The 26,300-nt window shown below is 36.3% G+C and overlaps 1 protein-coding gene across 1 annotated transcript in view; it reads right to left on the bottom strand.

The window, feature by feature from the left end:
- Positions 1-4,372: 4,372 nt before the first annotated feature.
- The window catches only part of LOC126974025 (DNA replication ATP-dependent helicase/nuclease DNA2), a 28,688-nt gene continuing 6,760 nt past the window's right edge, over positions 4,373-26,300 (bottom strand). Inside the window, exons 9-23 of the mRNA XM_050821392.1 lie at positions 24,325-24,440; positions 22,969-23,089; positions 20,400-20,588; positions 18,854-18,948; positions 18,105-18,237; positions 16,825-16,959; positions 15,531-15,697; positions 13,880-13,985; positions 12,206-12,341; positions 11,150-11,239; positions 9,681-9,784; positions 8,380-8,563; positions 7,561-7,731; positions 6,688-6,867; positions 4,373-6,034 (exon numbers count right to left, since the gene is read on the bottom strand). Of these exons, the coding sequence (XP_050677349.1) occupies positions 5,834-6,034; positions 6,688-6,867; positions 7,561-7,731; positions 8,380-8,563; positions 9,681-9,784; positions 11,150-11,239; positions 12,206-12,341; positions 13,880-13,985; positions 15,531-15,697; positions 16,825-16,959; positions 18,105-18,237; positions 18,854-18,948; positions 20,400-20,588; positions 22,969-23,089; positions 24,325-24,440 (2,128 nt within the window). The 3' untranslated portion in view covers positions 4,373-5,833. The remainder of the gene's footprint in view (positions 6,035-6,687; positions 6,868-7,560; positions 7,732-8,379; positions 8,564-9,680; positions 9,785-11,149; positions 11,240-12,205; positions 12,342-13,879; positions 13,986-15,530; positions 15,698-16,824; positions 16,960-18,104; positions 18,238-18,853; positions 18,949-20,399; positions 20,589-22,968; positions 23,090-24,324; positions 24,441-26,300) is intronic.

Raw genomic sequence — 26,300 nt, 5'->3', positions numbered from 1 at the left:
CACTTATTGGTTAGAATTTGGAAATATAAATTATAAATATGACAGACGTCAGATAAAACATAATTTTAGGATCTGGCAATGGTAGTGGATCTGGTGACTAGGACCTCATAATAATGTTATTTTTCTTTCACTGAAAAGTTCATTTCACTTTATTTATTATTGCTAGAATATTAGAATCGTATTTTTAAAATAATATATTTGTCATATTATTAGTTAATAACTGTGGTAATAATATATAGTATTACATAAATTTTTTCCACATGCTAGGAGTATTATTTTTCTATGCTTGTTACTGAGGCTTGCTTTAAGGCATAGTTTCTCAACCTTATTTTGCTCACCGCTCACTTTGAGAATATGTTTTTTTCTAGAGTATTTTCGTGTATTTTTTGCCTTTTTAGACTATATTTTTTAATCTACCCACGCCCCAACTGCGCCATCTCAATGCCCCCTAATTTTCTCTGGGTCTTCTACTGCCCCCCCGAAAGTGTCAAACGCCCACAAGGGGGGGCTATCGCCCACGTTAAGAACCTATGCTTTAAGGGCTTGCAAGATTTCTAATCTGTCAATCAAATGTCATTGCCTACATAAGGGTACCTATACAATAATATTATACATAACACTGATTACTGCACCATAGCCTACTGTTACTGATGATACAACAATAGTCGGCACTCGGCTATGACTACACCATCCGTTGCAATCACAAAGGTATGATGACAGTGCAATTTTGTGACCGAAAACGCAATCTATTTATCATGGTTATAAAATCTCTATTGTTATCTTTCAATTGATTGTAGGAAGGTTGAGATTTTTCGTTTTTTTAATTCAGTCAGTTTCGTTTAATTTTTTTATGGAAAAGGAGGACAAACGGTCGTACGGGTCACCAGGATGTAAGTGATCACCGCCGCCCACATTCTCTTGCAAAACAAGATGAATAACAAGAGCGTTGTCTGCTTTTTAGAAACAATATATCTTAATCCGTTCAAATTAATAAAATCTCTTTGAATTTCTTAGTCAATACAGCGGAGGAAATTAGTCAGAGGGTCTTATATTATATTATTTTCATATTAGTCTTATCAGTCATTTCGTTCTATATGGTGGCACCTTAAGTAAGGACTTTTTGGTGTTCTCATGATGGTATTTATAAATTATTTCTTTAATATAAAGAATATATAGTTAAATTTATAGTTTAATGTACGGTACAAACCTTGCCTTAATGCATGATAAGCTGCATTTTATAATAAGTAGGTAAGATGAACAATACTTTACAATATTAAGTTTGCAGATCATACAGAGCAGAGTGTACATAATTACTCCCTTTACTTTTATCACCCTATTAAAGCTGGTGTGCCCCAAAGCTCGTGCTTGGACCAGTGATGTGCAATATCTAATTATCAGATCTGCCAACGTCATGTGATGTTACCGTTGCTACGTATGCAGATGATATTGCGTTTTTGGCAGTGGACATGACTCTAGGTTAGCAATGGTTTGAATATCTTGATAAAAATTAGTGTTTAAGATATTAAAATTTGTAATGACTTCGAACCAAATTTTCATTATGGAACCAAATATCACAGACTGTTCTTTTAAAAATTTAACAAGGGTTGTTTAATATTTGCACTTTATTTATTTATTTTATTTATTTAATAGGTACACACAACAGAATTACAACAAATACATAATAAAAAAAAAATAAACTATCAGCTAAATACAAGATAGGCTGCAACTCCACGAGGGTGTGTACTCAGCATGTTTAGCATAAATTAATAACTATGCAAATACAACTTTGTATATATTATACTGAGTAAAAGATAACTTAGATTTAAATGGATCCATTATTTTAAATTTTTCAGTAAAGCATCTTGATACAATGTTTGCGGTTGTATTGTTACCTTTATTACTGACTTTTTTGACTGTAGATACTGAGCCATAGGAACATCATTGTTTCCAACAAATAATTTGGATTTTAATGTCGTCTTTACAAAAATTGGTCTGAATCAATAATCATTAGTCTTGGATCAGATACCCACGGCAAAGATCGTGTTTCTTGTTGATTTTAACGCATGGCTAAGCTCACGTACCACCAATCAAGCAGAGAGATCTGTTCACGACTTCGCCTACGCTAATATGATGTGACGCAACTGGCTTGCACTTGCATCTACATTTTTAACATTTGGTACGGTAAAATTTATATATTTCGTTTTCTTGCTATTTAACAATAGGTTATTAGCTCTAAGCCAGTACACGATGTCAGATAGAATACGTACACTTCGTCATACATAGCTTGGTTTCTTCACTTTGAAAATCAGTGAAGTGTCGTCCGCAAGCAATACTACCTTATGTTCTTTCTCTGTAAGATTAGGAAGATCATTTATATAGATAAAGAAGAGGAACGGTCCAAGAAAAGACCCCATACTGAGAGGATTCCCAGGAGATCTCCTGCCATTCACGTCGACCTTCTGAATTCTATTGTTTAGATATGAAGTTAGAAGATCGAGCGCAGTTCCTTTTATGCCATAGGTCAACAGAGTGGGATGAAATGTGGTATTTTTTGCATCCTACCCGTGGAAGCAGATCCGTTTTACGCTAGATGGCTTGGGTCAATGCGGTGCTATCTAAGTATGTGAATGCCAGCGAACTTAAACTAGAACACTAAAATCATGTCTCCAGGTCAAAAGAGTTATTTCTGACGTGAAGTCGAAGCACATTGGCAGAATTAGTGAGGGACTTGCACGCCTTCCCTCGGGAACTTGTGCGTTATGGTCGCTCGCCAAGGCTGTCCAAGGATAAATGCTTTCAAAGTCTCGGAATGGGTCCGACAAAATTTAGTCCAATTCAACCCCAAGAAAACACAAGTTTGTGTCTCCCTTTGCCGTATCCCTTCGATTCGAGATCACTCCTCTTAACTGTGGCAGTTAGAGGAGTGATAACTTTGAAGAGAAGGCCAAACTATCCTATCTAAAGCTTGGTGTACTCAGTAAGGCGAGACAGTACTTCACTATTAGCCACCGCCTGCAACTATATAAGGCGCAAATTCGGCCTTACATGGAGTACTGTTCTCACCTCAGGGCGGGTGCTCCCTAGACCCCTAGTACCAGCTTCTTCCATTTGACCGCATACAACGAAGAGTTACTCGTTATTTTAACAAAAACACCTAAGCAAACAATTAATTTGTAATTCAAAGAACTGCATTTATTTATATTACTATTATTTAATAAGTACAAAAAAGGGCTTAATGGTTTATAATTCGACGCTATAATGCGCAATTTTAATATGTATTTCGAGTATATTCTATGCAAAAAAACCGCTAAAATCATCATTTCAAATCATATCATTTTAGGTTTCGAAACGCAACGTAGAGCGTCATCTCTTTCTCACACCGCGGACCACAGACAAATTTAATTTTCGCTAATTCTTCATAAGCGATCCAAACGCCATACAGTAAAAGGCACTTCATGGTACGAATTTTATCGATTCAGTTTAGGTAACTAAACTGAACTGCATCGCTTATTAAAAGTTGTTGGTAAGCCCTCTGTACGTCTTTTATAAGATGCAAGTCCTAAGTCATCCTTCAAAATACGCGACATGGCTCTAGGTGCTATATTCGTCACCCGAGATCTTTTGCTTTCGAACAGCATTTCTTCGAATTCTTTGACTTACTGCTTTGATCACCTTTTACGTACGAACACTACTTGAACGGCCAGATCTTTTTCTGTCATAAACAGAGGAGGTCTCATTGTACCTATTAATAGCCTAGTACACAAACATTTTACTAATACCAAGCGTATGGAGATTTTAAAAAAATGCATTTGGCGCCATACCTACTTTGTGTAAGGCAATCATAGCGATTTAATTTTCTTTATCACCACACTCCATTTTAATATTGTACGTACAATTTATTGGCGCCAAAATGAGAAAACTCGATAAACAATCATATAAAAATGACAGATACCATATTCAAATGTAATATTTTGTTTATTTTTAATTGTAACAGTATTTATGGCCAGTTTAAGTATATGTCTAGGTAGACTGTGGCAGCTGTGAAAAAGTCGAAAACAATTGAGGTTTACAATTAATCTCCATTTTGAGCAAGGCACACAGTGACATACAAATCGCGAGTGTAAGACATAGCTTGTGAGACACACTAAAGTAATAAAGCTGGCCTATTTTTATCAGTTGTATAGCAGCAATAGGCTCTATCTAGAAGTATAAATTACCTAAGGTTGTGTAATATGGCCGCAGACATGACATTGGGTCAATAGTTCTTTTACACCATTTCCATAATACATACTCTCTTCGTGTTTTGTGTAACTTAACATGATACTTAAGGGTTTCTTAATTCAAAACTGTAAGGTATCAAATGAAAGAAGTATTATTAGAAACGATATAATAATTCACAATTTTCAAATATTACTTCGAGATAAATAAATCGAACACAACTAAAGCTGAGATCTATAGAGCATACTTAGAGTTTGCTCAGCCTTGACTCACGTTCAACTTAGCTTAATGTAAGCTAAGCATAATCTTTGATTTCTTTTATATAGTCATTTGAAAGCTGAAATTATGCTGAGCAGCTAAGACTTCCCAACCTAAAAAGTCAAATTCGCATTTTATCACACTCGGCTAAGTTTTACGTGAGCAAAGTTAGCAAAGTCTAAGTATGCTTTGTAGATCTCATCCCAAGAGTCTTATAGAAAAGGCACCTGGTTATGGCAGTTATTTTACAAATAAAAATAAAGCCTTTGAGATATTTCACCGTGCTTATAATTACCTAATCAATATAAACTATCATGATATTATTTCTACATAAATATTGTCACTATTACAGTACAAATTCAGACAAGATTCAGTAGACATTTTACCTTATATTTTAACTAGCTCGCTTCGCTGGGCGAATTATAAAAGGAAATAAATTAAATTTTATTCGTCTTATTACAAATACAATTGAAAAAATAAGTAGCCATAAACCGTCTATGATAAATTTCGCATCGAATGGTGGTAGTTTCATGTCGATACGAACAGTGGTTTAGGCGTGATTGAGCCTCAAACAAAGACCATTTTCATTATATTATATATATATATAGATAGATTGAAGAGGTATTCACACTACAAATATTTATCTGCCTAACAATACAACAGGATTGGTGATAGATATTGCGCATGCGTTGTACTCTCTCTGAAATAAATTCATATTTGATACGTTTAAACGTGATATACCTAATTAGAATATGTGAGTATGCTAAGAATTCTGCCACTTAATTAGTTACGTCCCTCTAGATTTTCTGTTCGTAATTCGTATCAAGTTGTTGCGCAGTTACAATTTATTATTTAGATTTTCCGCACACAAATAAAATCACTATAAAATATACTTCAAATAGAATTGTGCGTTACACAATAATTAGTGGTCATGCAGAATAATTATAAATTGTGGTCGAAATGATAATACTTTTTGAATGAACTGAGGGCACAAATGAGGGTATGTGTATAATTTTTTGATATGTAACCACCGTAGCCTATGTAAATACTCTTTCAGTACCAGAAACATTACCTTAGGTCATTTTTACGTCTAGATAGACTGTGGAAGCTGTGAAAACATTGCAAAAAATTGAGGTGGACAGTTAACCTCTATTTTGAGCAACGCACTTACACTAACACAAAATGACATACAAATCGCGAGTGTAAGACATACCTTGACACGCACACTAAAGTTATAAACCTGGCCTGTGTGTTTAAATTGGTTATCCAACAGCAAGAGGCTCTATCTAGACGTAAAAATTATTATCTAAGATGACAACACTTATGACTATATGACTTAATTTCATCAGTCTAAGAATCAGTGCACGCAATATTTATATTTCTGTACAACAACTTTGAGGTCATTTTGGTTTAAAGCTACGTGTTTACAAGCGTCGATTAGTCGCACGAGCGGCGCGTATCTACGGAGAGCCCGCGGGTCCCCGATCGCTATAAACTTGTGCTTCGCTCGCGTTACGCTTACCGCCATTCGTCGCTGGTCGTTGAGCACCTCGCCTTCCTGAAAATACCAAATTACAATTGGACATAATTCCAGAAAAACGTTCCAAACCATAATCGTGTCGAAATTCAGTTAAAAACGTTGTGTAATAAGACGTATTAAAACAAAAATGTGGGTTTATATGTGATAATAGTATCACATGAATGTTTTAATACCTAATTATCAACAGTTGCATACAAGACTTTATCTACTCCCATAATATGAATCCTCTATAAAAGATTCTGAAACAGTTAGCTTACTGCTAACATTAAAAAAGCCTAGTAACCATAATACCATCCAAAGGAGTGTTATTATGATAACGGATGATATAATGTTGTATTCAATTTCATTACAACACTCGTTTGGATGATGTAATGGTTATTAAGACATTGGGTGTTTTAAAGTTGGCAATAAGCTAACTGTTTTAGAATCTTTAATATAGGATCTAAAGCATGGGTAGATAAAAGCTGTTTCCGCAAATACAATATTAATACTTATAATTTTATAACTTCATATTATAAAATTATGCAGAAATACGTTATTGTTTTAATTTTAACTCATTAACTTTGATTTCATATTTCCGATGGCTCTAGACTACATTATTCCCAAATACTTCCATCATTTATTTTCCTATTGACAGAACAGCGTCTGTCAGCTAGTTCACCTTAAAATACCTTGGGCTTCTCGTTGAGGTCCCGCTTGGTACATGAGTACACTATCAAGGATTTGTCCCGGCCTTGAAACTGGTCCACCGTGCTGACCTCCACGAGGAACGGAGCCAGAGCTCTGCTCAGCATCGCCACTTGCTCTCTGTACGGCGCTATTACACCTATCTCCGATGCGTGAAAACCACCCTGTTAAGGATAAAAATTTTCTTACCAGCTCTTTTTCTTTTCTACCTTACTCTAGTTTTACTTCATAAGGTTTTGTCATTTACGAGAATATTAAATAAGAGGGGGCCCAGAATGGATCCGTGTGGGACTCCTGAAGGAATAGACATAGTAGCAGATTTAAAACCATTTAGAACAACAACTTGACATCTATTGGCAATATAAGCTGAAAACCATCGATAAAAGTTGCCTCGAATCCCTATTTGTAGTAATTTGTCTAGAAGAATAGAATGGTCAATTCTATCAAATGCTTTCTTAAAGTCAGTGTATATGACATCTACTTGGGAAGGCAAAGTACATATACTTTGACAGTGCTTCAGGGCAAAGAAATTCGATGTGGTTGATCTTCCTTGAAGAGCTTATCGGCGCACCTGATGATTAGTAAGGGTGGAATGTTATCGGGACTTCACAGCAGAATCTACACAGGTTTGAATCACTGAGACCTCATCTGGCTAGTTTGGCTAGGCAATCAGCTTGCAATGGCCGGAGAGGAACCCCGTGACGGTTCTCGGTTGTCTCCTGTCCAAGTTTATGCATTGTATTGTATTTTACTCAGTGTTCTATAAGTCGCCTTTGAGGCAACAAGTTAAACGCGGGTGTATCACCTCCAGTACCTTCATATCTTCCTATTTAGATTTATAAGAATATAGCCTTTACCTCAAGGAACATAGAGATCAGGGCGTAAACAACGCAAGCTTCATCAACATTTGTGAGTGATTTGTTGTCACCATCAGTGGTGGGTCGTACGTCGATGAACAAGGCGGCGTCCTCAGGTGATGAACTTGATGCAGTAAGTATCCACGTTTCTTTGTACAACGACGAAATTTTCTATAATCAAATAAAAATGATACATATAGTAAAGTAGTTAATCAGAGTTTATATTTCGGCAGTAGTAATTTATTCGGTTTTTTCGACTGCTTATGATATTTTATTTGAGTATCTTCTGGGTGGATTTATCAGCAAGAAGGTGAATCATATAAATTTAGTAAAAACCATATTATAAAAGGATTCTAAACTATAAACGACCCAGCATTAATATTTGGATTAAACAGACATTCAATTAACGAAAATATAAAATACAGCGATGTTACGGCTCAATATCACCGCGTCGCTTTAAGTTTGGGTCGTTATAAAGCGCATTATCTTTGATTTCTGCGGCATGACGTCATCATAGGCGACTATGACACTATCATTTTCGTCCAAGGTAAATGTACAAAAGAAGCAATACAAAATGCCTTCGCAGAGTTTATTGACCTATGACGTCACACGTAGAGACCACCGTGCGCATTTGTAATTCCATATCTCGGAAACTAATTGAAGTATCGAACTTTTGCACACAATTTTTATATTTTCTATAAAGAATTTGAAAAGCTAAAAATCAAAATGGCTGAACAGTATTTATTGAGCCTATATGCGTGATCACCGCCGGCCAAAGATTTACAAGTGTTGCTGGCCTTTAAGCCTAATCGTAGTTACCTGTTGATCAATTTTGATACTAGCATCAGCGACTTCCTTGTTGGCGCACTTGAGCCTGTCGTTGTAGGCGACCGTATTGGCGACGTCCACGAGCGCCTGGTTCATCCTGTATTGTAGCCGCAGTGTGCACGTGGCGCTCACGGCCATCAGTCGGTGGAACAGGCTCTCCTCCATTCCTAGCCGCCTGGTACATTATTTTTAGAGAACTATAAGTAGCGCCTATTTCATAGATACGAGTTATACAAATTACATAATTGTGCCATTTCGGTCTTTATATTCGAGCCCGTTTATACGGAGGCGATAATGGAATGTGTAATAATTAATACAAATATACAGTCTTATATTGCTGTGTGAAACTTTTTTATCTGGAGAGAAACAATCATAATAATACCGTACAGATTGTGAAGACCGGTGTCGGCTGAACAATACAGCAATAAGCACCTCTAACGACACTTAATCCGGTCCTTTTTTGTAGTCCCACTGGTTCAAGAGTTTTCTTCCTCTGCCTAATTTGTTTTTCGGCACGTTAATTTCCGAGTTGAGGAGCGAGTTCCGTGAAGGCATCGGCGAAGGACTGATTCCATCCTTGCAAATGGAGCGGTGAAGTAGGGAAGAAAGAGAGCGTGATAGAAGAAGGAAAAGGATAGATAGATAGTGGCGTTAGATGTGTGTGTGTTACGGTATTGGTGGTACTGTGGTATGGTTGGTGTGGCCGAGCGGGATTAATAAGACTCATTACTGAACGAATATATTCTTGGTACAACTTGAGTATCGGCATGATTTGTATCTGTGTGGTACTGACTTACTGACTGTTAGATACCGGTAGAGCTCTGGGTGAAGACATCTCTCAGAGACAGATTCAAAATGGCATGGCCTTTGCAAGCTTTTAGACTTCCTTGAATTGAGTTTTGTGTGGGAAGTGCAGAATGTTATAGAGGTCACGAATTAAATTGCCACTACAATTTTATGGTCAACCTGGCACTGTTATCAGTATCTGTTATTGACGTGTCCCATTCATACCACGCTCACTGTCATGTATATTTAAATATCAGCCTACAGTTTATTATTTCTATTTCAGTGTTTACTTACAGCCGATATCTTCATTCAGGTTATCGCAGATTATTATTTAATTCATTACCTGGTATTGGCGTTTCAATATACGATATATGGACTGACATATTAGTATTTTTACCGTCGTGTATAACTCTGACAGATAAGCGAAAGTGAATTTATTAATTGGGATTGCAGTGCAGATTTAGGAATGCCGTAAAATACATTGTAAATTGGTAAAGAGAGCATACCGCGCATCCCTGTTCCTCACAACAGGAGGCAACTGGTCCGGGTCTCCGACTAGCAGAAATCGCCTAGCAGCGAACAGCGGCCGCAGCACGGTGCATTGTAGCACCTACACAAATTAAGGAAAGATAATATTTATTTGCAGCATGCTAGCACAGTTTCGGTGTCGACATTAAATTGATGTTTGTCAAATCGGCCATTGTAGCGATTGAAGTACAAAGCAAGTATTCCTCAAAGAACGTTTTTTATGTTTTAATCATGATCATGAAATCGATACGTGATATTAAATTTTTTCATATGACTTAAAATAAGTTGATGACAATCTGATAACAATAAGTAGCTTTTGTCACTAAAACCAGATTATATGATCTTGAGATATTAACAAACCTGTAGAAGTGGAAGGGTTATTTTTAGGAGCTTATATTAATACGATGGTTATTACTCGTGCCAACAAGATGCTAGCCCCATATATTTTTTTCTATGAGACCATCATGAATGAACATAATATGACTCGATTATCAGATCAGAATCGATATAGATTGTATATAGTTTGTATATCTTCGCACCGGACATTTATTGTTCGCGAGTCCGGCGCACGTATTGTGTGTCCGGGTCTCTCTCTGCTCTCAACGCTCCTCTCGAAGCCAACCCTGCTTAGGATATATTTGCGGATTGATGGCAGACGATTTGTAACACAGTGCTTGCGTTTTTGTGAGAGGGATGGATTTACGTAATATGCAGTTGTACACATGTAATGTTGTTTGTTTGTAATTAATTACTTACTTTCATATAATACGTCAAGAGACGGAAGATATGAAGGTGATAAAAAAGGAGAGTGACTGCGGGAAATTGTGTGAATGGAGCGCTGCATGCCTTTATAAACGGTCAGACTGTGCCAATAGAAGCGCGATTGGCTGTATATAATGGAGTGCTTGTCGCCACGTTAATATATGAAAGTGAGAGTTTGGTATGGCAGAAGCATAAAAGCAGAATTAACGCAGTTGAGATGCAATCACTGCGTAGTATGTGTGGGGTAAGACTGACTGATAGAATTCCGAATGCGGTAATACGAGCGCGCTGTGGTTTGAAAGAGGATGTTGTGACAAGGACTGAAAAAGGAATGCTGAAATGGTTTGGACACGTGGAGCGAATGAGTGAAGAAAAAATGACGCATCAAATATATAAGGCAAGTGTGTGTGGGCAAGTCGGTCGCGGGAGACCTCGTAGAACATTCGTCGACCAGATTGGGGTCGTTTTGAGAAAAGGAGAGGTCCGAAGCACCCGCAACCGGCGAGCATGTATGAAAAGAGTAATGAATGTAGAGGAAGCGCGTGAGCTTTGTAAGGATAGAAGCAAGTGACGTTCTGTTGTCTCTGCCTACCCCGACGGGAACAAGGCGTGAGTGTGTGTGTGTGTGTGTGTATAATACGGCTGTATACCATACCACACGTATGTCACTGTACTAAGTACTCACTTGGGTCGCTTCATCAACAATGCACATATCGAATACGGTCCGTGCGAGCATTGCGTGCGTGGCACCCAGGCAGGTAACGCCCACTACTTCCTGAAAAATATTCAAGCGTGACTTGTACTCCGTTTTTTTTTCAAATTCTCTTAATTATAATAAATAAATTTATATTGCCCTCCAAAAACTGTAGATTTTAGATAAAAAAATATCACATATATTTAGTATGGTAATGTTGTGCTTACCTATAATTTATGTAGATTAAGACTATTTTATTATATTTGTTTAATTCTTGTACCGCATTTATTACGGGGAGTGTTCCGAAGAGCTGATGTCACGTACGACCAAGCTGTGGCATACGTGACATCAGCTGACTGTGGCGACTATTTACCACACCATTCAACTGATGCAAATCATTACAAGAAATGAAGTCTATTAACTTATAGCCTAAAGCACAATGACAATAAGAAGGATTCAAGAAACTATTTTTCGAATCTGGAGTCCACGTGATAAAGTTCAAATTATAATCTCCTACTATTATAAGTACTAACTAACATGTTAGGATATCATCCCCACCATCTGGATGTGTGGCGGTTCTCTACAGTGCGGTTTTCAAGGAGCTTTCTTCCTCGTACTACAAAGCTGTGGAATGAGCTTCCTTGTGCGGTGTTTCTAAGACAATGTGATATAGGTACCTTAAAAAAAATACGTACACTTTTCTAAAAGGCCGGCAACGCTCTTGTGATTCCTCTGCTATTGCAGGAAAATGTGAGCAACAGTGATAACTTAACGTCAGATGACCCGTACACTCGCTTGTCCATAAAAAAATGATGATTGTTTATTTCATCAGAATTTACAAAAACACTCTGAACGTTATTTACTGGTTGCTCAGAACCGAAGAATCGGCAACGAAGTGGATTTTTGTTATAGGCGTAAGCGCCTACACTTTTAAAGCCATTTTTTTTATAGAAAAGGAGGACAAACGAGCGTACGGGTGACCTGGTGTTAAGTGATCAAAGCCGTTGCTTCTACCGTCGACAAGGGGCGGGTAACAAGGCCACCTACCATGGAGTCATAGAGAGCTGCCAGCTGTTCACTGGTGGTGCAGCCATCTACGAGGGTCGCCTCGCTCCGACATTGCACACCTTTTGAGATGCGCGCAGAAGATCCCAGCCGCATCACTCGCAATGAACCTGGTAACCTGTGATACACTGAACATTATAAGACCTTGAAGATGCGTCTACATACAAAGGACGGAAGTCAAATAAACTTTATTCAATTAGGCTTAAACTAAGCGTATGATGTATGTATGCGTTCTTCTTATGATCTCTACTTTAAAAAAAGTAGAACATACAAGAATACATACAAAATTAGTTTACAAGGTGCTGCATCGAATATATGAGTTGTGTTTAAATAATATAAATTATTTCATGAAAAGTAATAAAGTATTAACTGTTTAAATATAAATTATCGTATATTGGATGCATTAACCTTTAGATTTTAAATTCTATGCTTCGTGAGCATGATGGTCGTGATTACTGTCTCAATTAGTAATCGCATCCAACAAATAAGAACATTAGCCAGATGAAGGCCTCACTTCTCTTTCACTCGCCAGGCAACACACACATCATTCTCTTTTTCTCTTTCTCTTCTCTTACGTTCCAAAGCTTTGTATCGGCGATGTTCTTTACATGTAGATCCGGCGAAAGAAAGATCACAGTAATGATTTAAGAAATTTAATTTCACTTACTGATAGTCTCTTTTGTTATCTGAGGTTAATTTAACATTAATAAGCACCCTCAGCTGTTCATGTTTTTTATCACACAATACAATACTTTTAATATTTATCTATATATAATAATAAATAACTTATTAATTAATTTACTCCCTAATTAGAACTTACGAAATCATAATTCTCATTCGAACCACAGACAACACATAACCTATATTCGATACATAGACAGATAACCAATCTATATTTTAATAGATAATAACAAATAATCCTATTTCTGCCGTGAAGCAGTAATGTGTAAGCATTACTGTGTTTCGGTCTGAAGGGCGCCGTAGCTAGTGAAATTACTGGGCAAATGAGACTGAACATCTTATGTCTCAAGGTGACGAGCGCAATTGTAGTGCCGCTCAGAATTTTTGAGTTTTTCAAGAATCCTGAGCGGCACTGCATTGTTCAGCTGAAGCTAATTGCACGGCGTGTCAATTAGCATCAGCTGAACGTCCTGCTTGTCTCGTCCCTTATTATCATAAAAAAAAAAAAAAATTACAACAATTTAATTATCCGCTCAATTAATCGCTTTTGCGACTGGTTGGAACCCAAGCCAAGTCCGAGCCACGCAAACGGGTATCACTGTCATTACCATGGCCGAATATGTATGTCTTGTACTTTCGCAAGCAATAATTACAACTGTATTTAAACAAATAACATTGGAGGAGTTTGAGAAAGACAAGGATTAAATATTACCTTTGATTAACGCGAGTGTTACACATGTAAATAAAACATTTTTAAAAGATTAAAACGCGTGTAATTGTAACTGTGTTTTTACAGTGTAACAGTAATTGTAATGTAATGTAAGACACCCCCCTGAAAACGAGATCTGGAAAGCTCTTGAAACATCGGTTTAACTAAAATAAAAATGTAACAATTACACGCGTTTTAATCCTTTAAAAGTGTTTCATTTAAACGGATTAAATATGTTAAACATTAGCATCAAAGTGTAGAGTCACCTGCTCAATACATTGTCGACCGCAGAGTGCGTGTGTGCGGTCACTAGAACACGTTGTTTGAGAGCGACCAACATTTGTATCAGCACGCTTATCGTTTGTGTTTTACCTAGAACAAACATTATTTATTTATGTTTAGGTCATACTGTAAATTAAAATTAAAGATAAATTGAAATTAATATTATGACAGTACACTGCCAGTATATATACGAGAACCTCCTATATGCTCATAAACATATTAGCCAATTTAAAAAGAATAGTGATGTACATAATGTTGTAACTCGAAACAAATATAAACTCGCAATTCCATCTACTAGGCACCGTAAAATTGCTAAATCTTTTAAAGTGGATTGTGTTATATTTTGTAATAAGCTCCCCAATGATATTAAAATATTACCTATTAAAAATTTAAATGTATCGTAAAAAAAAAAATTAACATCTAAGGCCTATTATAGTATGAAAGATTATTTGAATGATAAAGATAGTTGGAATTAATGTTCTAAATTTGTTAATGAATATTGTTATACTCATTTGAATATTATTGTAACTTTTGTATATCATTATGACTTGCACTAAATAACTTATAAAGTTTAACAGTGAATAAGATTTTTTTGAATTTAAATTGTAAGATTCTGAAATCTTATTAAGGATGATACCTCGCAACTTCACATATACAGCCAATGACTGTCATCCGCTATTTTTTATCATTTCACGGCCCTCTACACGCTATCGTTACTGGTCATCCGTTAAACCATGCTATATTCATCGACTTCAAAGCTTTCAACATTCAGGTGTATATTGCAAATCGTTTGCACTTGTCTCGTACATATAATACTAATTGTTAACATGCAATTTTTGTGTTTCAGTCACTTGTTGTATGGTATGGAACCTAACGAAAACAGTCACCGAGATGATAACTTCCACGTCTGAAATCGCTGAAACAGGAATACATAGATCTAGGCGATGGAGCTTCATCACCAAAATATTCCAACTGAAGTCATAAAAAGTATTCATTGACCTGCCGCTACACAATTAGCAAAACGATGTTACAATGTAGAAACAAATGAAAATCACACAAACTAAAATTTTGTATACAAAGGTAGGGCACCACTCTCAAATACTGATATTGTTTATTAAATAATTGTATAACAAATGGCCGCTCCAGAAACTTTCAGTTCCTATGGCTACGTGATATTTACTTGATTGGTCAAAATTTGTTAATATAATTTATTTCTCATTAAAATTATATTTAATCTATTGATTTTTCTATCCCTTACTTGCGAAATGTTTACTTTTTTGAAACATTTCATGAAGACCAAGAATGCCGATAGTTACATGGTGGACATTATGAATACATTTGTGCACCCGTGAACACCAATAGTGACACAGTGTCAGTGATACCGTGCTCGTCATCACCGGCCCCCGCCCTGTCCAGCCGCGCACTACGAGCACAAATCCACAGTATGAGACGGGGCGTAATCGCGAATACACAATACTCACCCTGATGAGGGACATCCGAATGGTTCGAATTTAGCCGTTTTAAATAAATAAAGTTAATTAGGTCTCACGAAAGGTTTGTAGTTAATTATTGTTATAGTTATCTTGTCCATATACAAGTAAATCAGACGTGTTAATAATAAAGGACATCACACACCAGTTCCCGGCAGCCCCTGCAGCAATGCATAGTCGTTAGCGGCCAAGGCTCGCAACACGGCCCGCTGCTGCTCTATGTTCAGGCTCCTCATCAGTTTGGAACCCAACCTTCCAACCTCGCGGGGCAACTTCTCCGTAAAAGATGGCGCTTCCTTGTCTATGATTAATCTGTAACAAGATAAAGACATAATTAAAATCTGAATGGAATGTACAGTGATGCCATGAATTAATATTTTATTATTATTATTATTGTTTTTCGCTCTGAAGGGCGCCGTAGCTAGTGAAATAACTGGGCAAATGAGAATTAACATCTTATGTCTCAAGGTGACGAGCGCAGTTGTAGTGCCGGTCATAATTATTGCGTTTTTCAAGAATTCTGATCGGCACTGCATTCTAATGGGCAAGGCGATCAATTATCATCAGCTGAACGTCCTGCTCGTCAAACCCTTCTTAAATAAGAACATCTGCATGAAAGAAAGAGGATTATACAAGATGGTCTGACAAAATTGATGAAATTCAATTAGTAGTGGAGTGGAGTATGAGAGAGCTTGTATGAAATTGGAGATTTCTTTACACAAAATGTCGGCTAGGTGATTACAACAACGCCGTCGGTAATGAAGTTACTCGGCTACGGATACTAAACGTCTTTGTATGTCTCAAAGTGACAAGCACAATCCTAGTGCCGTTCACAATGGCCTTCTAAATATACAGACAGAACACGTCGTATAAAAACAAAGCCGAAATATGGAACATGCCACAAATTACACGATAATACGCTCCGACAACTATATCTATGCATTGTCGCATTTACTCCAGTTGTTTAAATATTCTTGGTCGATAAGTAGCAATTGTAAAACATGTACTCAGTTCAGGCTACGTATGTTGAATTTAACCCGATTCTGACAATGACAGTTGACACACGAGTAAGAAGAAAAGTGTGCGTACATTGTCTTTAAGCACACATTTGCTGGACTGTGAATGATATGTCCATATATAGATATGTATAGAACGTCATTGGCCATTCAGAATTTTGTTTTTATTTTCAAAAATTCAGAGCGGCACTGCATTGTTACGATTATTCCCTCTCTCGACGTTACAAATCATTTGTAAAGTATTAATATTATATATTTAAAATAGAATTCAGAGTTTGACTGACACTACAGAAAAAACTGACTATTTCTTTCTCTTCACCTCAGAGCATGACGGATCAGCCTAACCTACTACCAACCTACGAAAAAATGTGTGTGTGGTGTTCCAAAAGAAGTTGTACTTCAGTAATATCGAATGTAGTATACTTTCTCAAGCGTGCGGCGCGGTCGCTGTCCTCCATCAGTACGCCCAGGTTGGTCAGGTTCTGTACGCTAGTGGCGTACGACTCGTACGTGTCGATGTGGTACCGAGTGCTCTTGTCATGCCGTTGGCTGACGTCCCTGAAGAATATACAATCTTCTTACTATTGTAAATTTATACAAATTTTTAACTCAGAATTTATGAATGATAAATACATATGCCGGACTCAAACGCGCGCCTCTCAAGTTCCGTCCGAGCGCTCTTATCAACTAAGCCGACCGTTCGAGAGATCGATAGTAAATCTTGGTATTTTCAACTCTCATGTTGTGGCTCATCAGGATCTACTACTGTGGATAGCCTGCTCAACCCCTATAATTGCATATTAAGAAATTGACTTGAGATCTTTGATCTTGAGTTTCTTGCGCCGCTTCTTCTCTCTCAGAGCGCCATTTGTTTATGAAGCGGTAGCAGTATCTAGTATATTAGAAATGACATTCTAAAGGAATCAATTTTGAGAAAATAAATGCCTTTTATGCCTGATGTCGCTCTTTAAAATCTAAACAATTTGTTATTTTACAGTGATGTCAAGTCTCGCATCGTTTATAACTTTAGCTTATAAATTTATTTTGTTACATAATTTATATCACTTTAAAATAGCAAGTCAATGTAAATTTATTGTTGTTGTAAAAAATAAAAAACGGCGTATGTTTAAAACTGTACACCAGAAATGAAAACATCAAGGCGAGGTTAGTGATACGAAATACAACAAAATATTGTCATCCTCATCCATTGCAGTGCAGTTTTTGAGGAACTTTCTTGTACATATAATCAACTTAATTAAGGATTTTTCTTGTGCAGTGTGTCAAAGAAGATACGCCACGGGTAGGTTACAGGGCGAGTCAGGAGTTAGTTTGAAAACAAAAACAATTTTATTCAAACTGTGAAATATATATTATGAGGAATTACGGTGTGAATGTCAGTCTAAGCCGACGAATGTCTTATTCGAACTAATGTAAAAAGACAATCGTTTTGTAAAGGGAATGAATTGGTTTCTTTTTGCATGGACGTTAATGCAATGGGAAACTCAGTGATTTTCTTTTATATACTGAACAATGTAAAAGCCAATACAACAGTAAATAGCGGGCAACGCTTCTGTGGTTCCTTTGGTGTTGCGGGAGAATGTAGACGGCGGTAATCACTAAAAGAAGTTTAAAATCTCCTAAATCTATTTATGGGCACATAAATAAAAATATTTAATAAGTAATGAAGATTATATTATAAATACCTTTCGAGAAGAATATGAATCTCCTTATGATCGGCTAAGGTAATTACACCGGCCGCTATCCAAGGTCTTTCATCCAAACTTACAATGGAGAACTCGCCTGCTTGAGGGCTTTTAAGAGAATATTCGCACAAATCTAAAATAAATATTGTTCTACAATAATATTGCTGCCTTATTAACTATTACTGGTAATAAACTGTTGTTATTAACACTATTATCATGATAATTTTGTATGAAATTGCCGTACTGGCAACTTTGTATTATATGTATAACCACTTTGGTGTGAGATTTCAGAGTGAAACTTTTTCATATGACAGCTAGAACATTCTAGAAAATGGAACAATATTGGATTATTTCACTTTTGGGGATTGTCCCTTCTTACTTAAGGGATTCTATAGCCACATTCGAGAACAAGGATGATGAAAGTATAAATATGACTTTAATATCCTATTTTCCAAATTTCATCAAAAATCTGGTTTTGGTAATTATTAGGGGTTTTGTATGAAATTGCAGTTTTCATATTACCTCTTTGGTGGAAGGTTTCAGTGTGAAACTTTTTAATATGACAGCTAGAACATTCTAGATATAAAAATTGGTACATCATTGGATTATTTGCCTTGGGGATTGTCCTTTCTTACTAAAGGTATTGTGTAGCCACAATCCGGAACCATGATAATGAAAATATATCCTACAACTTAATATCCTTTTTTCCACATTGCATCAGAAATTATAATTATATACACATTACTTACCACCGGACGGTCGTTCAAAGATATGTGAATATCTGTCTCCCAGTGGTACAACTGATTTTATCTTCAAATTTGCAGCGCATGTTCCACGTTTAGATCTTAAAAAAATGTGTACGCAATGCATTAAAAAACAAGTATACCTATAACTTTAATATATATATATTTTTTTGTATTCATTTTATTATAATCTGTCTCCTTCGCTGGGACATTCAATAATATGTGTATCCTACTGGTATATATATTGGCTTGCTTGGAGAATGGCCTATGCCAAACCCAATTTCCATAATTAAGCATCTGGTTGGCTAGTTAGTAGATCTTGAGGTATTTTGCGTTTCAGTCTTCTTGATACTTTCGTTCTTTTATTCATTAGGGCTTTTGCTAGTATGTTAGGGTGATTGTCTGTTCTAGTTTTATGTGCCTTAGCGATTATGATGATATGACATGATTTAAATATGACTGATTGTGAGATTTGTCATCTCGCAGTTTCACCCTATCCCGACAATGTGGCCGCAGCATAAGAACTATAAAACTATTTTGAATACAAACCTCTGTAGGATACGGGCCATTTACAATATTTATATACAAACTATGTGAGTCTTTTTTTAAATGCAACATATTAAACTGATATTTGCAGCTTATTCCCCGAAAATAAAATAATTTATTTTAATTTTCCTCACAAAGGACAATGTATCACTCGATAGAAAGTGAGTTTTCCCTACTCGAATGTGTTGAGGCTCTCCGCTAAACCTCCACCTACTCCAATACTTTCGAATCAGGGTCAAAAATATATGCACCCGATTCTCAGACCTACCAAATATATCGTATTACAATTATTGTATTCGATTGACATCTTACAACCCTATTGCGGATTTCTGGATGGAACAGATTAATATAAAAATCGCGATACCAAAATGGTTGTAGAAGGGCGAAAATTTGTATGTATTTATATATAAAATAAAAAAAATGTCAAAAAAATATATTTAGTAATGGGTCGCCCTTATCATTTAAGGGTATGAAAAATAGATGTTGGCCGATTCTCAGACTTACCCGATATGCATACAAAATTTCATACAAATCGGTTCAGCCGTTTCGGAGGAGTATGGTAACAAACACTCGGGCACGATAATTTTATATATAAGAAGATGTTTTGCTTATTTATTAAAGTATTAGGGCACAAATCACCGGAATCATGTCAATTGGAATGCCACTATAGTCATTTTCGGTAACAAATTTTAAGGAATAGAACAAATGAGCTTGTACCTACTAATAATGATTGCCTGTTATGTTGTCTAGAAACACAGCAGACAGAAGAGTATTACCAGCTACCGAGACACCATTATAGGAAATTCATTCCAAAGTTTGAACTAATAAAGGGTTCATTTGTGACTATTGATTAATTTTTAGCATCAGGTATGTATTTTAACATTGTAATTTTCGGTACTATAAGTCTTCTCTATAGTAATAATATAATATTATTATAATTTTAAGACTATTTGATGCCAAAATAAAAATAAATAAAAAAGCCTCAAGGTAAGACTTGATAATACACCTTGTTTCAACGCTGTCTGTCCATAGCGCATGTAAAGGAGACGCAGACATATTCCTCCTCTCCTCTAACTTGATAAGACTAGTCCAGTGCAGGAAGTAGTCAATGTGTTGTGACGTCACCTGGCCAAGAGCCAACTCGCGTAGTTTAGCGAGCGGGTGGGACTGTGATACTGTGACGTCATTTGTGTGCCTGGAATGGGTGTGAATGATAACTACCATATAAAATAATACCTACACAATATAAAAAATACGAGCCAGTATGTATGTATATCTGCTGTAGTATCATCATCTTAAAAATAATAAAATATATATACTCGGGGACCCAGTGCTCTGTTAACGGCTGGATATCTTGCCGTTACGTAAAGACATCGCTTCATTGTGTGTCTTCTACCGCATTTATCACGGGGAGTGTTCCGAAGAGCTGTTTCACCTGATTCCTGCCACCGAATTCCATCTTCGCACGACACAAATTAGGATATTATCCCCAGCATTTGGATATGTTGCGGTCCTCCACAGAGCGGTTTTCAAGGAGCTTTCTTTCACGTACTACATAGCTGTGGACGCACTTCTTTCTGTGGTTTCCGGGACGATACGACATGGGTACCTTCAAAAAAAGCGCGTACACCTTAAACGCCGGCAACGCTCCTGTGATTTCTCTGGTGTTGCAAGATAATGTTGGAGGCGGTGATTACTTAAAATCAGGTGACCCGTACGCTCGCTTGTCCTCCTTTTCTATAAAAAAAAAACCCTTACGATGTGTAACTAAATGGTCGCGCGTCAGTTCTGATCAGATCAAGGTGTTTGACTGATTGGAACAGCCACACCTTGAAAGTCACAGTCAGATCAAATCGAGTCTCGTAAATCTTATTCTATTTCTTCAGCTTTCTTTAATTCTCGCACTCACGTTTACAAATGGTTCTTGCTTAGACTCTCTTAAATTTTCAAGTTGCACACGTTTTGGTTATGACTAGCATATTATTACCTATTATTATATTTTAGAATAGAAAAAGAGGGCAACTTTATCGAGGCTAAGTCTATGCTAATGAAAAGGATATAATTCATAACGCAATAGTCTCATATGATAGCAACATACAATATCGGTAAATATTTTGTATTACTTAAACGGGAAAAATAGTATCTTGGCGCTCGCTGGTGCGGTTTATAATGAGCCCTTTGCCCATTTTAAAATTACGTGCGTGCATTGAGGGCGGAAAGTTTACTTGTCGCACGCAAATTATACTTGGCACACGCAAATTTCGAAATATCAAAACTGAATTGAGGTTGACGCGTCTAACAGTTTAATTTAGACAATAAATAAAATTATAGTTTAAGTTACAAAACTTTAAAAACGAATATGGAGTCGGAAATAATACATAAATCGTCGCGTCGCATTTGTAATAGAAAATAGTGTGTGCAAGTCGTGCGACGATGTCCATTACCCACGACACTAGTCTCACTTGTTGCACTATATAATATTTCGTACGCGTACGCGATTTTACTTTGGTAACTTACAGCTCCTTGACACAGGATGCTATATGAGTACCAGGTACCACAACGGCAACTTTTTCTACGGTCAAGAAGTAGTTTGCAAGCATTTTTGTGTTTCTGGGCTACTTTGACTTAATTGTTGTTCTAAAAGTGACAAGCTATTTCATTCAGTTTTACAAAATGTATTGCTAAGCCCTAAACTTTTTGTTGATCACCTAAATAATAAAATTTCATTGAAATATGTGGTATTTTGCGGAAATCCATAATTATATATAAATAAACACGAGACGCGTGCCAGAATTTGGCGTGTTAACATCTCCTGAGGATGCCTCGTGTCGTGGCGAAACACGTGTCGAAGAATTGATTAATGACAAAAATTAGCGGATTTTAAACTCAATAAAAATCACAACATTTGGACAACTAAATAAGCAATGTATATGCATATATAACTCGATGCCACTTTTTAAAACATTGCGTCTTGTTTAAATACTTTGTTTGAACCATTTTGGAGTAGGTCTTGGATTTTTTAAATGTTATAACAGCATTACTAATACACAATCTCACAATTACAGCGATCACAAAGGCTATGGGTATATTAGACACAGACCGCTGACAGAGAACAAGATGGATGGATAGGTGAAAAGTGGAGTCTCTTAGTAATACAGTACCCGTTGATAATACCCTTGCTGTGTTAGTTATAGTTATTCCAAATTTAAACCTTTTTTGGCCTTTCACTAATCATAAACCAAGAAAATGCAAAATGTTTACAAATAGACATTTCGCTTATGATTGGTTGATTCGGACATATAACGTTTCCCGCGTTAATTTGCAAGGCAGCTTGTCATTTAGAAAACTTCAGAATTATCATTGTATTGACAGTGTTGTCAATGATATTGTAAACATTTTGCATATTCTTTGTTTATGCTTAGTTATAACTTAATACCAAGTTTATTTGTAAGGCCGTTCATGTTTATCTTATTTTCGTAACTACGTTACAGGGAGAAGTAATTCGTTATTAACAGTTTGGGTGCAGAAGCCTAACTTAATAACATATTTTCAAAGGTTTAAAAAATATATCTCACCACAAGTGTATGGAGCATATAGTCAAATATGGACATTTGGAGCAAGCACCTTCGTGATGTACTGGTTCTGGCAACGTTTGTTGGATAAGCTTCGAACTGTCCTCTATATCTACTAGTTCCTCTGTAACGAAAGGCACAGATTTAAAAGCACTCTTTCATTTTCGGTATTGATGTTGATTTAAATAAATTATTGTCTTTATTTGTTCCAAAACTAACGGATGATGTGGGATTTGAACCAGCGAGCGCCTCTTGAAGTAACGCTTCCAAAGCTCTTAAGCCAACGGTTGTAACCGTTTTAAGGTGCCAATCCACAATTTAATTGATTACTTTTCGTATTTCATAATGGATTGGACCAATTCTAAAACTATAAAATTCATAAATGCGATTGAAACAATTTCAGCATTATGGTACACGTGTCATATCGATTTTAAGAATATAAATAAAAAACATGATGCATATCATCTCAGCAGTTGGCTACAGTTTTTGTGACTCAACTGCCAGTCTATCTTAACGATTGAAGGAAGCGCTCTCGAAATGAACATGTTCGTTTACAAATGTTTGTGCTAAAAACAATTCTGGTGCAGGAATCCCGCCTTTAAGCCAATTTATAAATCTTGATAGGTTTGTCTCAACCTCCAGATTTAAAAAAAAAATGATGCGTCATCTCCAAAGTCAAATTATAAAAAGACAAGCGCGTACGACAGACAACCAGTCTGTTCAGTGTATTACTAAAAATATACACTACCTTCAACTTTATATTACTACCAGAGAAGTTTGTATGGTGCTGCATACAATATATGAATCGTGTTTAACGTTAAGTCTTTTAAATATCAAATATTTCATACACAGTAAAAAAAAAAAATTATCGTATATAAGCTTTAGAGCTCGAATTAATTGTTTTCTGCAATTTTAGTATTTTTTATTTATTTTAAATTTAATTAATTTTAACATAATGATATATATCTTGCACACTTACTTTAATACTATAAAAGAGGACGATTTACCTAAGCTATCCTTAATTTCTAAGTATCATTGTTGAGTAGCATTGAACAATAGTTAGTTGGTTATTCAACACTCCTCAGCCACGCTACATCACTGTATATGACCGGCACTACATATTCATTTAATCTTACAGAAGTCATTTTTATTATTGGAACCATAAACTCCCCCCCCCCCCCCCCCCCCCATAACATTTTGGAGGTATATTTATTTCTCATAAGAATTTTCTGATCATCAATAAAATGAAATTCTATTGATATTCGGTTTTTAGTAGCTGCGGCGCCATGTGTGATGGCAAAAAGAACGCCAAGGGTACACGGAGATCGCACCCAGTGTTCAATAGAACAATAGCTTTACCTGAGTTAGTATCGCGAGGCCCGGCAGCCAGATGTTGGACCAGCTCGTTGCGTAGCATTACCAAGTCCCGTCGCTCAGGGTACCCGCATTTCACTTCTCTGAGATCAATTTGGTCTCTAGCACAGATAACAAAGTTTATCTAAATTAAATTAGTGTCATTTTTTAAGTTATTTAAGCAACTGTTGTGGGTTTATCCTCTTAAAGATTCTGAAACAGTTACCTTACTATTAACATTAAAACAGCCAGTCCTAGTAGTAACCTTATATCATCCATTATTGATTATATATAAATAAACTAAGTATTAATAAAATAATTATTTATTTTAGTATTAATTTACGAGGGCTGCACTAAAAGTATCGGGAATGGAATATTTCAGTTCCTGTCATATTAAAATCTTTTTAATTGAAAACTCCTTGGTTTTAAAAATCGAATACCATTTATTTATTTAAAAAAAGATTCTCGGTCTTGTCACAAGGTCTTTTCGAACTTGTTTAGTCGTTGAGAAAATGGAATTGACTCGAGAAAATTCTAGAGCGATGATTTATTATGACTTTCGAAGTGGTTTAACACAAAAACAGTGTGTTCATCGGATGATTTCTGCATTTGGTGATGAAGCCCCATCCAAAACCAAAAAAGTTGTTTTCCCGATAGCAAAAAGCGGCTCGCGTTACTTGGTGCGTCAGAACTCTCGAAAGATTCCACGCAGGATCCTCAAATGCTGTACAACATCGTATCAGGTGACGAATCCTGGATATACGCGTACGAACCCGAAACAAAAAACCAGTCACGAGTTTGGGTGTTCGAAAATGAGTTAAAGCCAACAAAAATTGTTCGTTCACGAAGTGTTGCAAGAAAAATTGTGGCCACGTTTGTCTCCAAAACCGGCCATGTTGCGACTATTCCTCTTGAGGGACAAAGAACGGTTAATGCAGAATGGTGTGCTAGCATTTGTTTGCCACAGGTCGTTTCTGAACTCCGTAAAAAGAACTGCCACCGCCGCATCATCCTCCATCACGACAATGCGAGTTCTCACACCGCGCACAGAACAAAAGAGTTTTTAGAGCAAGAAAACATAGAATTATTAGACCATCCGCCGTACAGCCCCGACCTAAGCCCTAATGATTTCTATACTTTACCTAAAATAAAGAATAAATTGCGTGATCAGAGATTTTCATCACCTGAAGAAGCTGCGGACGCCTACAAAACGGCCATTTTGGAGACCCCAACTTCCGAATGGAATGTTTGCTTCAATTATTGGTTCTATCGTATGGAAAAGCGTGTCAAATTTCGCGGAGAATACTTCGAAAAGCAATAAATACATTTTTAAATAGTAATGTTGTGTCACTTCCTTGATTCCCGAAATTTTCATTGCCGCCCTCGTACATTGTATAGTGCAATAATTAAAGTCACTTGAATAGTCTTTTGCACCGTTTAAAATATCCGGCAGTGTGCTGTCAAAACTTGAATCGCTAATTTTTTTCAAGAAAAATAGCGGGGTTTCGAATAACCTACTTTTTTTTAAGGCGCGCCACGTTCTGGTAGTGTGGAACGCACGTAAACGAAAATGTTCTTTTTTTGAAGTTCATACAGATACCACGCATCGAGCAATAAGAATGTGGCTGTTTGTTGAAACTTTTTACGCATGAAGGGATCGAAAAAAAAAACTAAAGAGTGTTGTTATGAAATTCAGTACAACATTACAACACTCGTTAGGATGATGTAATGGTTATTAGAACATTGGGCGTTTTAATGTTGGTAATAAGCTAACTGTTTCAGAATCTTTAATAGAGGGTTTAAAACATGGGTGTAGATAAATAATATTAATAAAAGGAACAAACATAAAGTTATAATGCCAACTATTAAAAAAAAATCGTTGTATTTTACAACGAGAATATGTCAAAACAAATGTCCTACGAAATCCAAAAGAATTGTAATAAAATGTTTAGAGAAAACAATAACATAAATGACTTTCTAAT

This window comes from Leptidea sinapis, chromosome 31, assembly GCF_905404315.1.
Source record: "Leptidea sinapis chromosome 31, ilLepSina1.1, whole genome shotgun sequence".
NCBI lineage: Eukaryota > Metazoa > Arthropoda > Insecta > Lepidoptera > Pieridae > Leptidea > Leptidea sinapis.
This window is presented reverse-complemented; position numbering and strand designations above follow the sequence as displayed.